We start from the raw sequence: 15,048 nt of genomic DNA on the forward strand, positions 1-15,048 counted from the left end.
ACTACCCTACGAGTAAAGTAGTGGCTACTTAGTAGGCTAGCGGTGTCAAAGAGGACGGAAGCTTTGTAGTTTCAATAATTTTAATTATGTCGCTGTCCATTGTCGTCGTCAAGTCTTTTGAAGGCCGCTTCAATACTCCACGCGGAGTGTATAAACCAGAGTTGCAAATTTTAGCAGTGTGTCTTGTTCTATTTCACAGTGAAAATTAATTACATTACAGTTCTTTAAATAATTAATTTAAAATAAATAATCTAAATAATATAAATAATCTTCAAATTAACTCATGCTTTGAGAAATTAAGCCTAGCCCATATCCATGTTATATTAAAATATAGCAGCAATAAACAAGACTTGACAACGTCGCATTTTCATTTTATTATCGGTGCATGCAATAAAGACCTACAAATCTTAAAAGGAATGCCGCTGCCTAATAATTAAACGAGGCAACTTTAATCGAACTCGGGGACGCTACCTATTGATGTTGATTGTTGACATGGAACCATCAGGTCCCTCCGATTGTTAAATATACATCCACTTTCTTCCGAGAATCGAACTTATGCCTGCTGCTTTGGCTCAAGAAATGGGACATGTGCCCAGTTCCTTTAGAAAGGAGGCAAATCTCCAAATCTCCACTTTTCAATGTGGGATCGTCTTCTAGTTGCTGAAGTTAAACAAGGAACACGTAAGAAAAGATCAGTCTGAATTAGGTGTCGAAGATCGAAGCCGTATTCCCTGACATGGAAAGAAGGGCAGATACTCAGTCTCTACAGAAAAGGGACATAGTTCCAGTTTTCTCTCCGGGATCGAACTCTGGTTCGCTGGTGCTAGATCAAAAAGACACACATCCAGAACCTACCTATGTATGAGAGATGAATCTAGACTACCCTACGAGTAATCGAACTCGGGGACGCTATAGCGAAGGACAGGCCATTGGGCATTGCCCCTCGACAATTAGAGTGCATTTCCTCGAGGTGTTATCACAGATAAGGGAAGTGCAGTGTGCAGAGAGAGCACACAGGTACTTCTCGGTTTCAGGTCGTGGTGTTCGGCCGCTGTGCCCCCTCTCCTCTCCTCGCGCTCCACACAGCCGCCAACAGACCAGGAGAGCACGCGGGCCGGCCTCTGTAGTGTTCAGCCAGACCGCCAAGAACCAAGACGCGCAGTGCCCGTCAACCCGCCGGACTATGACGGCGACGGTGATAACGGCGTCAGTGTTGGTTGCGGTGAGTGTCCTCTTCGGGATCATCGCCTGCAGCGGGGAAGACATGGCGGCCACACCACCAGGCGCAGGCGGTGAGTCTAGTGCTACTCAGTACTTCTTTATTATCCACCCTGAACTTGGGAATCCATGGAATGGACATATGGTGACAGTCGCAAATAAGATTGACAATAGAAATCCAAGCACTTGGAGGAAATGCTACCCTACAACTTCCTAGCTCCCACCGGAAATCTCAAAAGACGTTAAAAAGTCATCAGCTACATATTTCACTTTACAACAATTTAAAAAATTGGAACTTATTTTCAAGTCATAAGATGATAATGTGACGATGAGGGCTAGGATTTTGATGAAATTGCATCTTTTTTTAAGTAAGCCAGAAACATTGCCGCTTTAATATTTATACGTTACTAGCCGTACCCGTGCGCTCCGCTGCACCCGTTAGAAATAAATATAAAGTAATTACATAATTAAAATAGGACATTTGATCCAGGGAACATTCGTGCTTGATAGAAGGATAAATCGTTTAATATGTTACTTAATTTAAATTGCATCCAAATAATTAAAATGCGATCATTTTGGTCCAGAGACCACTCATTGGTGCAATGACAATTCCTTTAACATGTTTCTAATTTTTATTATATGCAATCATAGTTTAATGAACATTGACATCATTTAGATTTAATGTGTATACTTTATTTTACTTGTTATAGGTTTCCATTGAATTATGGTAATAACTTAATTTCAACCCTTGTTTTCTACGTATTCAGTAAATGGCATTTGGCCCACTATGGTTCTGAACCCTTCAAATAACTTAAATTAAATTATATAATATTACATATATTATATTATATTATATTATATTATATTATATTATATTATATTATATTATATTATATTATATTATATTATATTATACTATATTACATTACATTATATTATATCAGAAGTTACTGTAATAACATTATAGCATTATGTCCATCTAGAGAAACTACACTTTCCAACGGTGAAATAATAATTATACAAATCGGTTAATTTAGCTTCCGATATTACTTCATACAAACACAGAAACATTCTCTGTAGGCTATCTTTCATAGCTTTCGACTGTTGCTGTCCAAGGCCCCTTATAGACGAAGTCATTTGTTTTCTATTTCATTATACGGCCTTAGATGGCAGTTATTTTAATATTTAAAACTCATTTATCTCATTAAATATCAGTCCTATCAAAATATTTCAAGGAATAAAACTTATCGCAAATTATTTTTAAAGAAACTTTTGTTATGTAACATATTTCACAAAAATCAATAATAAGCGAGATATTTCGATTTATTTAATTCAGGCCCCCTTATAACCCCCTTTTAAATAATGTATTTTGAATGCCATATAGCCTAAAATCTAAGTTACAACGAACATAATTTATATTCCAATTTTCATCAAAATTTGTTCATCCATTATCGCGTGAAAAGGTAACAAACATACAGGCAGACAGACAGACAGACAGACAGACATACAAACAAAAATTTCAAAAGAGCGATTTTCGGTTTCAGGGTGGTTAATTATATATGTTAGGACCAATTGTTTTTGCAAAATCGAAAATTACCAGAAACATTTCGGCTCCAGATTTATTATTAGTATAGATGTGATAAACTGAGTGTTTTAAGACATATTTGTTAGGGCATTGTTTTGCATTTTTTGCCTGTTTCAACTCATAAGAGCATCTTTCGTGTTATTCGGACATTTTTGTGGCATTTTCACTTAATTTTGGCCACAAATCCTCATTATTAATATAAAATAATGTTTATTTCCTTTGATATTTTGTCTACATATTTTGTCAAATAATACCCTTTATTTTTTACTTGGTTATTTAACGACACTGTACCAACTACGAGGTTATTTAGCGTCGATGGAGTTGGTGATAGTGATATGATATTTGGCGAGATGAAGCCGCAGATTCGCACATAGATTATCTGACATTTGCCTTACGGTTTGGAAAAACCTCGGAAAAAACCTAATCAGATAATCAGCCCAAGCGGGAATCGAACCTGCGGCCGAGCGGAACTCCGGATCGGCAGGCAAGCGCGTTAACCGACCGAGCTACGCCCATGGCTAATTATTTTGTATAATATTTTAATAGTTTTTCTACGCAAATATAGCCCTTTTAACGTAGTACACCCCATGTAATGGATCAGTCCAACCACCCCTTCAATATAGACTCCTCTATACCTGCTAATTCCGTATAAGAGTGGCCTTGTGATGGGCTACATGGAAACTACATCAGGTAAAATAATTAATTAAAGTGTACGACTTAGATAAAATATGTACAATTAAATAAACTTAAATGTTGGTAGTAGAATTTAATTTAATTAGTCTAAATATTAAGTAGCACAAAACTCCTTTTCCTACTAAGCCAATTTTAGAATGTAAGATCAACTTTTAGGGCATTTTTAAGGTCATTTTTTTTTTTTTAGATTTTTAGGACATAAATGCATTGTTTTTAGGAAATTTTTTTATTATTTATAGGTCATCAAAATCCTAGCCCTAGTGACGATAATATCGGCATTAGAAATATTAAAAGATACATAAGAAACTAAAGTTCTTGGGGAAACCCTGCTCCGTAGCTCCACCACGAAACATACTACATAAAGCAAGCACATTTTTTTTTTCGCGATTTTTTAGATCATAAATCTGTGGCCGGGAGGAAAAAGGTCTTAAGTAAAAATTTTATACTTTTCAGGAAAGCAGTAGAAAGATTAAAATTGGTGTCAATTATAGAGTTTTTTAAATTAAGAGGTTTTTCCTGGATACTACTTGTTTACATTTCTTCTAAAATAGGTTATTCTGCTCATTTAACAATTTTCTTGATTATTTCCAAAAATAGCCGCACTTAAGCCCTTTTAAGACTAGAAGCCAAACTAAGTAGAAGGGACTATTAAACATAAGAACTTCATGTCAAAATAAATGAGAAATATAAATTATTAGGAATGCAAAATGGGTCTTAAACAATTATAGGATTTAAAGTTTTGAAAGGAAAGGGCATCAGTATGTGATAAAATGGTTAAAATACAAGTTAGACCTTTTTGATAGGGAAGCATGGAAAGTAAACATGTGATGTTTGTAAGGAATAAAGTATTAAATATTCTTAAGTCCTTTATCCTGTGTGTGCTCGATTCAAAAAGTACTTAGGACATTTGGTAACGCTCTATAAATTCAATCAGGAGTCTTATTTGCCTTTAACCGTTTTACCAGATTGTAGAGAATTGAAGAGTCCACTGCAAGAATGATGGATGTCATTTGGAATACATTTTGCAGGAGAAGCAATTGAAAGTTTGAAATGCTTAGCGCTCAAAGCTTAACTGTGATTTTCCGATCACTACTAGACAATGACTATCAGTGTTAATGCCAAGTAACTCTCTATGTACAGCTGTCAAAAGAAAAAGTGGCCGCTCTCCTGAAACAAAGTGCCCTTCGGGTATCTTCGCTACAATTCGGAGACAGGCGATGTTACATGTTGTTGGACCACGTTGCCTGATATCTACAGTTATAATTGAAGTATTCTGTGTGTTATCGATAGCATAATGGTAGCGTTCAGGCCTCTTATTCATGAGGTCCTGCGTTCGACTACAACCTCGTGCTTTTTATGTTCTTTTTCGTTCTGTTTTTGAGAGAGACAAACTATACATAATGGCTCCTTTCTCTTTTACGATTATTTTAGTAATTAACATCAGGTTCATTAATATATTATGCCATGACTTTATCATTATGATATTGTGGCTGCAAATGGAAAGAAAAAAGATTTTATTCTCAATAAAAATATCTTTCGTGGCATAAACAAAACAAATTTACTGGCGTCGGCCTTAAAACATTCAAACAATTAAGCGTTCAAAAAAACAAAACAAAAAGCCACAATTCAATATTTAGTCTATCTTCCTCTTATCTCGATCATCTTGGAGTCGAGTGGGCATGGAATTGACTAGTCTTTGCAAATAGCGACTGTTTTTAGACACGATATTCCAGGCATTCTGAACATACATACATAAGTGTTCTGTCCATGGGCAGGTCTTTCATTGCAAACCCAGCAATCTCCAATCTTTCCTATTTTCTGCCTTCCTCTTAGTCTCCGCATATGATCCACATATCCTAATGTCGTCTATTATTCTTTTCAACCAGAGACCCAACCAGTTACTTTTTATCTTTCTAATCAGTTTCAGCATCATTCTTTCTTCACTTACTTTTTCAAACACAATTTTATTTCTTATTCTATCTGTCCACTTCACACGCACCGTTCTTCTCCACATCCACATTTCAAATGCTTCAATTCGTTTCTCTTCATTTCGTCGTAATGTCCATGTTCCTTCCCCATACAATGCCACACTCCACACAAAGCACTTCACTAGTCTCTTCCTTAGTTCTTTTTCCAGAGGTCCGCAGAAGATCCTTCTTCTTCTATTTAAAGCTTCCTTTGTTCGTGTTTGCAGTTTTTCTTGGGAAGGATAGGCCTAAATGCGGTAACATCCCGTTGCTTTCCGCACACCACTATCTCTTTCGCATCTTATTAAATTCCAGGGGGCCCAAGCGTGGAGATGAGGAGAGTGGATTTGACTAATTGGGCCCTCCGGACTTCACCGAAAGCCACGGCAAGGGTTAAATATTAATTCTATCAGGATGTTTGACCCTATCAGAGATCGGGAAATCTCAATTAGCCTTTGCCCCCGGCATCCTGGACTAGCTTCTACGAATCATCAGAAAATCTTAGGGTGTGATTGGGTCAATTTTTCCGAAAATGTTTCCACACTTTTGCCCTCGTAGCTCAGCGGACGAACGTCGGAATTTAGATGTCAGCGTCTCAGGTTCAATTCCTCGTTACTCCTTTTCATTTTATTGTAGTTCAAGATAGTATAATGTAATAATACAAAAAGAAAAACTAATAGCAGTATTATGCAACTGGATTTTTCCAAACCTAATATTAAATTTATGTTATTTATATCCCTAAAGAACGATTACAATATAAATAACTTGAATATTATTTATACAGTATCACTAAAGAACGATAACACAATATAAATGATAAATTTCGGTTTGTTTAATTAATATAAGATATTATATAATACGTATTTAATTATCTAAATAAAATAACCTATTTTACAAAGAAAGATGTTTGTGTTATAATTACCTACATAAAATACAGATTATTTATATTGCGAAAGAACAATAACAATATAAATAACTTGAATATTATTTTATAATGCTAATGAAGGAAAACAATATAAATGATAACTTGAATATTATTTAAATCGCTAAGAACGATAACAATATAAAAAACGTGAATATTATTCATATCGGAATTTCACAGATTTATTACAGATGTATTTAAGAAATTGTAGAAGAATAGTAATTAATAACAGTGTCCTATTTATTCTTCTTGGAGCCAAATTTGTAACTTTTAAAAGTGTGGTTACTATGTTGAAGTGTATGTGTTGCAACGGATGCTTGATTTGTTATGTATGTGAGTCAGTTATGGGGTGCTTGATGTCGTCGCAATGTCGTAATTATAGTTTGATTGTGTTTGTGTGACTATTGTGTATTAATTTATGATGTATGGTACGGAAAGCTGCATATTTGTGTTATAGAAGTGTTACGTATGTGTGTTGTTAATGTTTTTGTATGTTTCAAATTGATAACTGATATTTGTTTTGCAATCGCAATGCCTAATTTAAGGATTGTTTATGTTTTGTTTACATCGCGTAAGCTAATTTAATTTTCTTTTCCGTTTCTCTTTATGCGTATGTTTTTTGTGTATAAAACTATAGCCCTAACGTACATATGTAAAATAGGGCTAACCCCCATTGGAGATACTGTAGCTACAATAGTAATAATTATTATTCATATAGTTATAAAACGATAACAGAATACAAATGATGACTTGAATTTTATTCATATCTCTAAAGAACGATAACAAAATATAAATAACGTGATATCCATCAAGAACGATAACTGGATATAAATGATAATTTGAATATCATTTACATCGCTAAAGAACGATTAAAAAATAAAATGAAAACTTGAAGAAGGCGCGAACCCAGAACCTTTGAATCATTAAACAAGCACTCTACCGCTGGTCTGCGAGGAGCAGATATGGAACACTTTCATAGTTCCGGAACTGCTTGTACAAGCACATGCATCGTGTAACATCGCCGCGACCCGAAGTGGACTTTGAAAATATTCGCTGTTCACGAGTGCGGCCACTTTTTTTTTTTTTTTTTTTTTGACAGCTGTACATTCTATACGTCTTAAGCTATACATTGACAGTCTTGGTTCATTTTCGACAAGAAAGTGACATCCATCATTCTTGCAGTGGAGTCCACTTGTTTCCGCTTTCAAAATATATAAAAATCTCATTTTCACAAAAAATTGACTTAAGACCTTTTTCCTCCCGGCCACAGAAATATTATGTAGAGGCGATGAGACGGTGCTATGGCAATGGAGTAGCGAAGAATACAAAAATTAACAGGAAAAACTGAGAAATTTCTGCCCCATAACCTCTTTGTCCACGATAAAATCTCACTAGATGTTGTGGAGAGTCCACTAGTTTTATAGCTCATCTCAATATTTTCTAGATCGGAAACTATTCCTTAAATATTATGAACAGTGAAAACCGAAAGATTCGGAAACAACCCCAACCTTCAGTCTTCTTATCCACGAGTTAGTAGGAAATGTCCGAAAGTCGCATGTATCTTGGACTTCATTACTTCCAAGCGGTAATGTAACAGAGAAAATCTAATGTAGTCGGAGAAAACCTATCATAAAATTTCTTCGTTCACTATGAATCTGACAAGATGTTATTAAATGTCAGATACTCATATAACATCCTTCTGGACATCAGAAAAGTCTGTCGAAGTGATAATATAACAAAGAAAAGCTACATAGCCCATAAGTAGAAACATAGTTGCTGACTTTATAACCGTTTTGGACGAGACAAACTATTCCTGATCTTTGGTACAACAATGAAAACCGAAGAACTAAGAGATAAACTCTCGTAAACTCTCCTTGTATATCACGAAATTCAAACGAATGTTGGTATTTAAGAAGCGTTTTATATAGCTACTACCAATCACTCTATTGATATTACGATGATAATGGCACAATGATATTTTAAGTTTGCTTAATAAGCAGGAAAACATGTCACACAACCTCTTTGTTCACCACAACTGTCACTAGCTGCAAAAAGCTTCCATTGCTAAGAAATTTCTTCAACATTTCAATGCCTCTTCGACACAATTTACATGAAATGGTGGTGTTCATGAAAAAATGGATGAAATAAGAATTATAGGGGATATCCAACTACTCAAAAAAAAAAAAGTTGCCTTGTTCGTTATAAATATTACGTATTAGGAATTGACCATCACCTTTTTCTACTTTATGTTTAAAATGGGATGGCTTCTTCTGTTATTTTCATTTTACTATGGCTCCATTATCGTTATATCACCTTACTGTCTCTGAATGGTTGCTGCATTTAGTTCATTTGCCCAAGTGACTCAAATAGATTTTTCACATACCGTATTAAATCATTTGTCTATTTTCTCCGTTCATCTAAGTTTGGAATGATTCCCTAGTTAAAAGTATTATAACATTATATCAAAACAATATCTTACTTTAACTGTTCTTCCGTATAATTAAGTACCAAACAATGAAGATCGTGATCTCTTATCCAAAGCAAGTTTTACTACACACTTTCAATATCGAAGTTCACGATCCAATTCGCGTAGTTTAATCAGTGTGAAGTCAGATTATATTAGCACATTTTCAAAAGTGGTTAGACAGTAGGCTATTTTTGGACTATATCACATTGAATTTGAAGAAATGCAATGTGAATTTGTATTCCTCCTTACATGAATTAAGTTTTCACTGAAAACCTTTAAAATGTCATTGAATTTACACCATCTGTATGTATACTAGTAAGTACTAATCTAGAATTTAGATTTAAATTTGCATATAACTAAATCTACAATTCTCATTGCGTACAATTATAGCAATGAGATACCTATATACTGCAAGTTATATTTGTAAACTGTAACATTAATAATAATGATAATAATAATAATAATAATAATAATAATAATAATAATACTTACAAATAGCTTTTAAGGAACCCGCAGGTTCATTGCCGCCCTCACATAAGCCCGCCATCGGACCCTATCCTGTGCAAGAAATAATAGTAATAGTAATAATAGTAATAATAATAATAATAATAATAATAATAATAATAATAATAATAATAGTAACAACAACAAAAACAAACAGTTATGAATTTTTAGGAATTCATTCATTCATTCATTCATTCATTCATTCATTCATTCATTCATTCATTCATTCATTCATTCATCCATTCATTCGTTTACATGTACTTATTTATTACATCACATTAGACTGAAACTTGACACATATCAACTAAAATGAACCATGGAATGAATACTGCAATAAAGTAAACTTTTATATCTATAATGGATAAAATATAGAACACAAGAGAACAATATTGTCATTTATTATTTATGATATTGAATAACTACTGTGAATTGTTCTGCTATCCTTAAGTCGAAGGAAACCAAACAAAAATTCAAGAAAAAACCACGAATTTCGAATCATATACTCACCAACTTAGCATAAAAAAGTGGTATGAAGAATTTCAAGTAGACTCAAAAGTAAACAACTGCAGTTGTATCAATAGACAAAGAGAATAGAATGGTTGTATAATTTTGGAAACCGGAAGACAGCGACAGTAACTGTGTAACCAGATAATAATAGCTACTGCAAATTTTTTTATGAAAAAAGTCTTTTATTTAACGTTCATTTCTATGCACAGCACTTACTACTTCAATTATTTTTGACAATAAATCCATTACACTATACAGAAAGGCAGAAAAACATTCCATTTCGAGGATTCTAAGAACTTCAAACTCTCCAAGTTTTTTGCATATGATAGAATCTTGTCTGGGCACAATGCTTTACTAATAGTGATAGTAACAATGATTATGATTGTTATTAATCTGTTCTCATACATCTTGAGGGCCGAGGAAACAAGAGATCGCCTTATAATAATAATAATAATAATAATAATAATAATAATAATAATAATAATAATACTAATAATAATAATAATAATAATAGATATTTGCAATAGTGAGTAATCTATTGAAATTGTTGTAGTTTCGACTGCTGACATAGCCCATTTCGAAAGCTATTAGAAAATAAGCTGGTGAAATTCATGTTCTGGAAATAATAAGTTAGTTAACTAGTAAAATATCGCTGCAATCGAAAAGTATTGGGAATAAATTTGAATAAGGAACAAAAAAAAGTTGCCTTTCCAGACAGGATTTGAACCACGAAAGTCTTAGTTACCAGTCTATCATGGCTCTGGAGTGAACAAGGCTCTGAAATCAGCTACAAGGGTCGGTCCGGTTTTTTTGCCACTACTGTACATATGGCTAGGCCAGCTAACCGAGTGTGCCTTAAGATGTAGGCTTATAGGAACAGAAACGATATAAATAATTTCTATAGTGATGTCTTAGCATCGTAGCTATCATGAGGAGTAACCAGAGTTCAATGGATCAATAACCGGACAGACCTCCAAAGAAAGTGTGATCTCGACATCAACTTTTCCTATTTCTCCAAGATTAGACAGTGATTGTTCGGCTTCATAATCTAGAATCCGATCTTATTTCATAATGTTTGTAGGTTTTCTTAAGTAATGGCGGGTACAGATAAATAATTAAAGAGTGGTTTGAGTCAAACGCTCTTTCCTTAAACACATTCAAAACAACTGTTGTTCCGTTTTCACTAAGGTCCAGTGGTCTTAAATCTCCTCAATCTTCTTTTAAGTTCAAAATTCATCATTCTGATTGTTCTTCTCAAAATTGTGAATGTCCCATATTAATCGAATCCTCAGAAGTTAAGTATTTAGGCATTACGAACGACCAGAATTTACGATGGAATAAACATATTACATAGGCTACTTGTGCAATAGATTACTTAAAACAATTTATATCTTTATACAAATCTAGCTTTCAGGTAGTATCTCCCTGTAAAGGAAAAATTGTGACGGTGTCATCTGTCATGTATAGTTCCTGGGGTAACTCAGTCGGTAGAGCGTTCGCGCGCTAAGCGAAGGGTCCCGGGATCGATACCCGGCCCCGGAACAATTTTTCCTTGAAATTAATTTATATCTTTGTTATACTTCGGTCATATTTACCAGTTTATATTTTACGTCCAATTTATTTAGCTTTATTTCAATCCATTCTCCGGTATGGAATTTTAGGATGGGGAAATGCTTGTAATTCTAATCTCACTCCACTAATACTTATTCAGAAAAGAATAATTAAAATATGCCTTAATAAACCAATTGATTACTCATCCGAGCTTTTGTTCACTGATTTTAATGTTTTGAAAATTAAACAAATTTATTATATCGCCTTATTAAACTTCATACATAAAAACTGCAATAAAATCAAATTGTATCATTATAAATATAGAACTAAAAGATCCGATTTTACACGACTAGATTAGACGGCATTTCGGAAGGCGGTCAGCTGCTATATGCGCCGTAGCATTTCTGGCCTGTGACGTCACAAGCTTGTACAATAGAACCAGTCGGAATCAGTCTGTAACAAGTACTTCCCGAGTTCGTTTGTTCACGTGTGAGTGTTTCAATAGATTGAATAAGTAAAACTAACATTTACTGTGTGTGTAAGATAAATCAATGGAAGGAGAGACTGTAAAAAGACAAGTGTTGCACAGGCAGGCGCGGAATATAGTGTTTAAAGTGTATAATTATTTTAAAACGTTGACGAGCAGAACGCTGCCGGCCATCTTGATGCTGGCTGCAACGTTGCCAACGCGCAAGAAATGACTGCAGAAGCATGTGGTGTGGGATTGAGAACCGTGCAAAGAATATTGTTAGTGAAGGAAAAAGGGTTTGTTTGGTGTCATCCTTACAGTAATCAACGGCTAAGGTCATTATTGTCTTTTGATGATTTAAATTCTCTCCTGCGCTATTTGTATTGCAGTAAGATGTGGCAATGTTGTACGCAGCCTTGCTTTCTCTATCTGTCTCTCTCGACGCAAATGCTAGCAGACTACCGCCTTCCGAATTGCCCTTGACTCTAGAGGAACCAAAGTGTTTCACATGCACAGCTCTTAGCCATGGTACCTACTATGGTCCAAGGTTATATAATAAAATAATTGAAAAATACCCAAATTTGGAAAACTTCAGTATCAGAAATTTCAAAAATAGCGTTAGGAATTTAATTTTTAAAGAATATACATTGATTTAATATGTATATGTATTTGTATGGGTTAAATTGTTAAAATTGTATTTTTTAAAGTTAATTTACTGCTATAATTTTTTTCCCTTGACCTTCTTTTTATCAAATAATTATCTTTGTGTTAAGTATGTGTTTAGATAACTCCCTGAGCACGGGTTTTTACTCCTTCAGGGAAGAATTAAGACTGTATTTTTTACATGTTATTTTACTAACAATAAAGAATAAACAATAAACTTGACTTTTTGTCACTCATCATATGAAGCCAGTTATCCAGTTGTATAGACATATTACACCCTCGATGAGAAGAGATGATGGTGGAGATTTTGAGATCCCGCAAGGAACCGGAGTTGCCGGAGAAAACCTCTATGTTACTTGGACCACGGCCTTGCCCAACTTAAGTTATAAATCGGGAGTACACCGGGGATTGAACCTGGGTCCACAGGTTCTAAGTCCATTTCTCTAGCTATTAGACCACAATGACGGCTGCTCTAATGGTTGTTTGGCAATTCATATTCCATTATTTTATAGTCTAAATATCTGATTAGTTCTTTCCTTATGTCAAATAATATAACAAAAATTGTCTACTTAACATCGAGTTGTTGTATTAAACTCAAGAAACACAGGTTCAAACCCGGAAGAAAGCGATGACATATTTTTAAGCCCTATACATTCTCGGAGAGAGAAGTTAAGCCGAAAGGGCCATGTTGTTCATGTGGGATAACCGAGTTAAGTGGCTCAAGCGTTAAGCACGTAACTCGCAATCGGGAGGTCTGCGGTTGAAATCCCCGGACCGACCTACCTGATTGTGGTTTTTCCGTGGTTTTCCACAGTTACTTAGGCAAATGCTGTGTTGGAAATTTCATTCCCACAGTTCATTTCTCTTCCTCTTTCCTGTAGAAAAGAATTTAGATTTCATATCATATCATTCACCTTCATCATCTCATTTCATAGACATATTAAAGTTATGACGCATGTCTTCTGCTTGAAGGAGGGGCGACCTCTCCGAAACCGTCTCTGGGTTCTGAGTCTTTTGCAATATCTCTGCCAAGATTCATTCCTTAAGAGTACTTCCGAGGGCGCTTCGACACCTTATAAGGGAAGTGGGAATGGATCCTGTGCTGCTTGAACTTGAGGCAGGGGTGTGAGCGGGTGTGGAGTCTCATGCGACCGGTGGGCTGGTACACCTCATTCTCATTCTTCCCACAAATTAGTGTGCACAATAAGCCACTTTACTCTGATTGAGGTTCTGGCTGATATGTACATCTCACTTGACGATGTGTGTCAGGGAAAGAAAAATTGTTTGTATGCATCTGAAGCCTGATTAGTATAATATGTAATCTGTGATGTATGCAATGGAGGGGGAAAGGAACTGACCACCCTACCCTATTATCTTCTGGCGTAGTTGCCTCATAAGTGATGCCTTCATGGTATGTCGACGTGTGACGTGCTGAAGGGTCGTCCCTGACCCGCCACTAGCCACTACCACTACCACTACTACTAATTAGGGATACGTAAGAAATTCTTGTCTGTGATAGAAATATCTACAAATAAATTTCCTAGCCATTCCTAGCGCACTTAAAAATGCACCTTGCTTGCTAGTAATCAATTCACCTTTCGTCATAATACCGGATACAGTGACTTCCTCCTAAAACATATCTCTGTATCGGAAATTAAATTCCTCGCACTGTCTGACGAGTAGAGTCTTTATCGAACTTATATAAGGTGAATCATCCTCTATTGTAAAGTTGTTGCTATGCGAGTTCAAACCTTTTCATGATGAAGGCGACAGACAAAATTTACCGGCTACTCTCTTGCACACATCAAACATCAAAATTTGGAGGTAGCAAATTGTGTCCAAATTAAGTCTAAACGCAAATGGACTTACCCCACCTTCTACTCGTAATACTTACTTACTGGCTTTGAAGAAACCCGCAGGTTCATTGCCGCCTTCACATAAACCCGTCATTGGTCCCTATCCTGAGCAAGATTAATCCAGTCTCTATAATCATATCCCACCTACCTCAAATCCATTTAATATTATCTTCCCATCTACGTCTCGGCCTCCCTAAAGGTCTTTTTCTCTCTAGCCTCCCAACTAATACTTTATATGCATTTATAGATTTGCCTATACGTGCTACATGCCCTGCCCATCCCAAACGTCTGGATTTAATATTCCTAATTATGTCAGGTGAAGAATACAATGCCTGCAGTTCTGTGTTGTGTAACTTTCGCCATTCTCCTGTAACTTAATCTCTCTTAATCTCAAATATTTTTCTAAGTATCTTATTCTCATACACCCTTAGCATCTGTTCCTCTCTCAAAGTGAGAGTCCAAGTTTCACAACCATACAGAACAACCGGTAATATAAGTGTTTTATAAAATCTAACTTTCAGCTTTTTTGAGAGCAGACTGGATGACAAAAGCTTCTCAACCGAATAATAAAAGGCATTTCCCATATTTATTCTGTGTTTAATTTCCTCCCAAGTATCATTTATATTTGTTACTGTTGCTCCCAGGT

At 35.2% G+C, this 15,048-nt stretch overlaps 1 protein-coding gene across 1 annotated transcript in view; it reads left to right on the top strand.

Annotated features, from left to right (window-relative positions):
* Nucleotides 1-1,100: 1,100 nt before the first annotated feature.
* The window catches only part of LOC138691409 (mucin-2), a 434,026-nt gene continuing 420,078 nt past the window's right edge, over nt 1,101-15,048 (top strand). Inside the window, exon 1 of the mRNA XM_069813321.1 lies at nt 1,101-1,292. Within this exon, the coding sequence (XP_069669422.1) occupies nt 1,184-1,292 (109 nt within the window). The 5' untranslated portion in view covers nt 1,101-1,183. The remainder of the gene's footprint in view (nt 1,293-15,048) is intronic.

This window comes from Periplaneta americana, chromosome 16, assembly GCF_040183065.1.
Source record: "Periplaneta americana isolate PAMFEO1 chromosome 16, P.americana_PAMFEO1_priV1, whole genome shotgun sequence".
NCBI lineage: Eukaryota > Metazoa > Arthropoda > Insecta > Blattodea > Blattidae > Periplaneta > Periplaneta americana.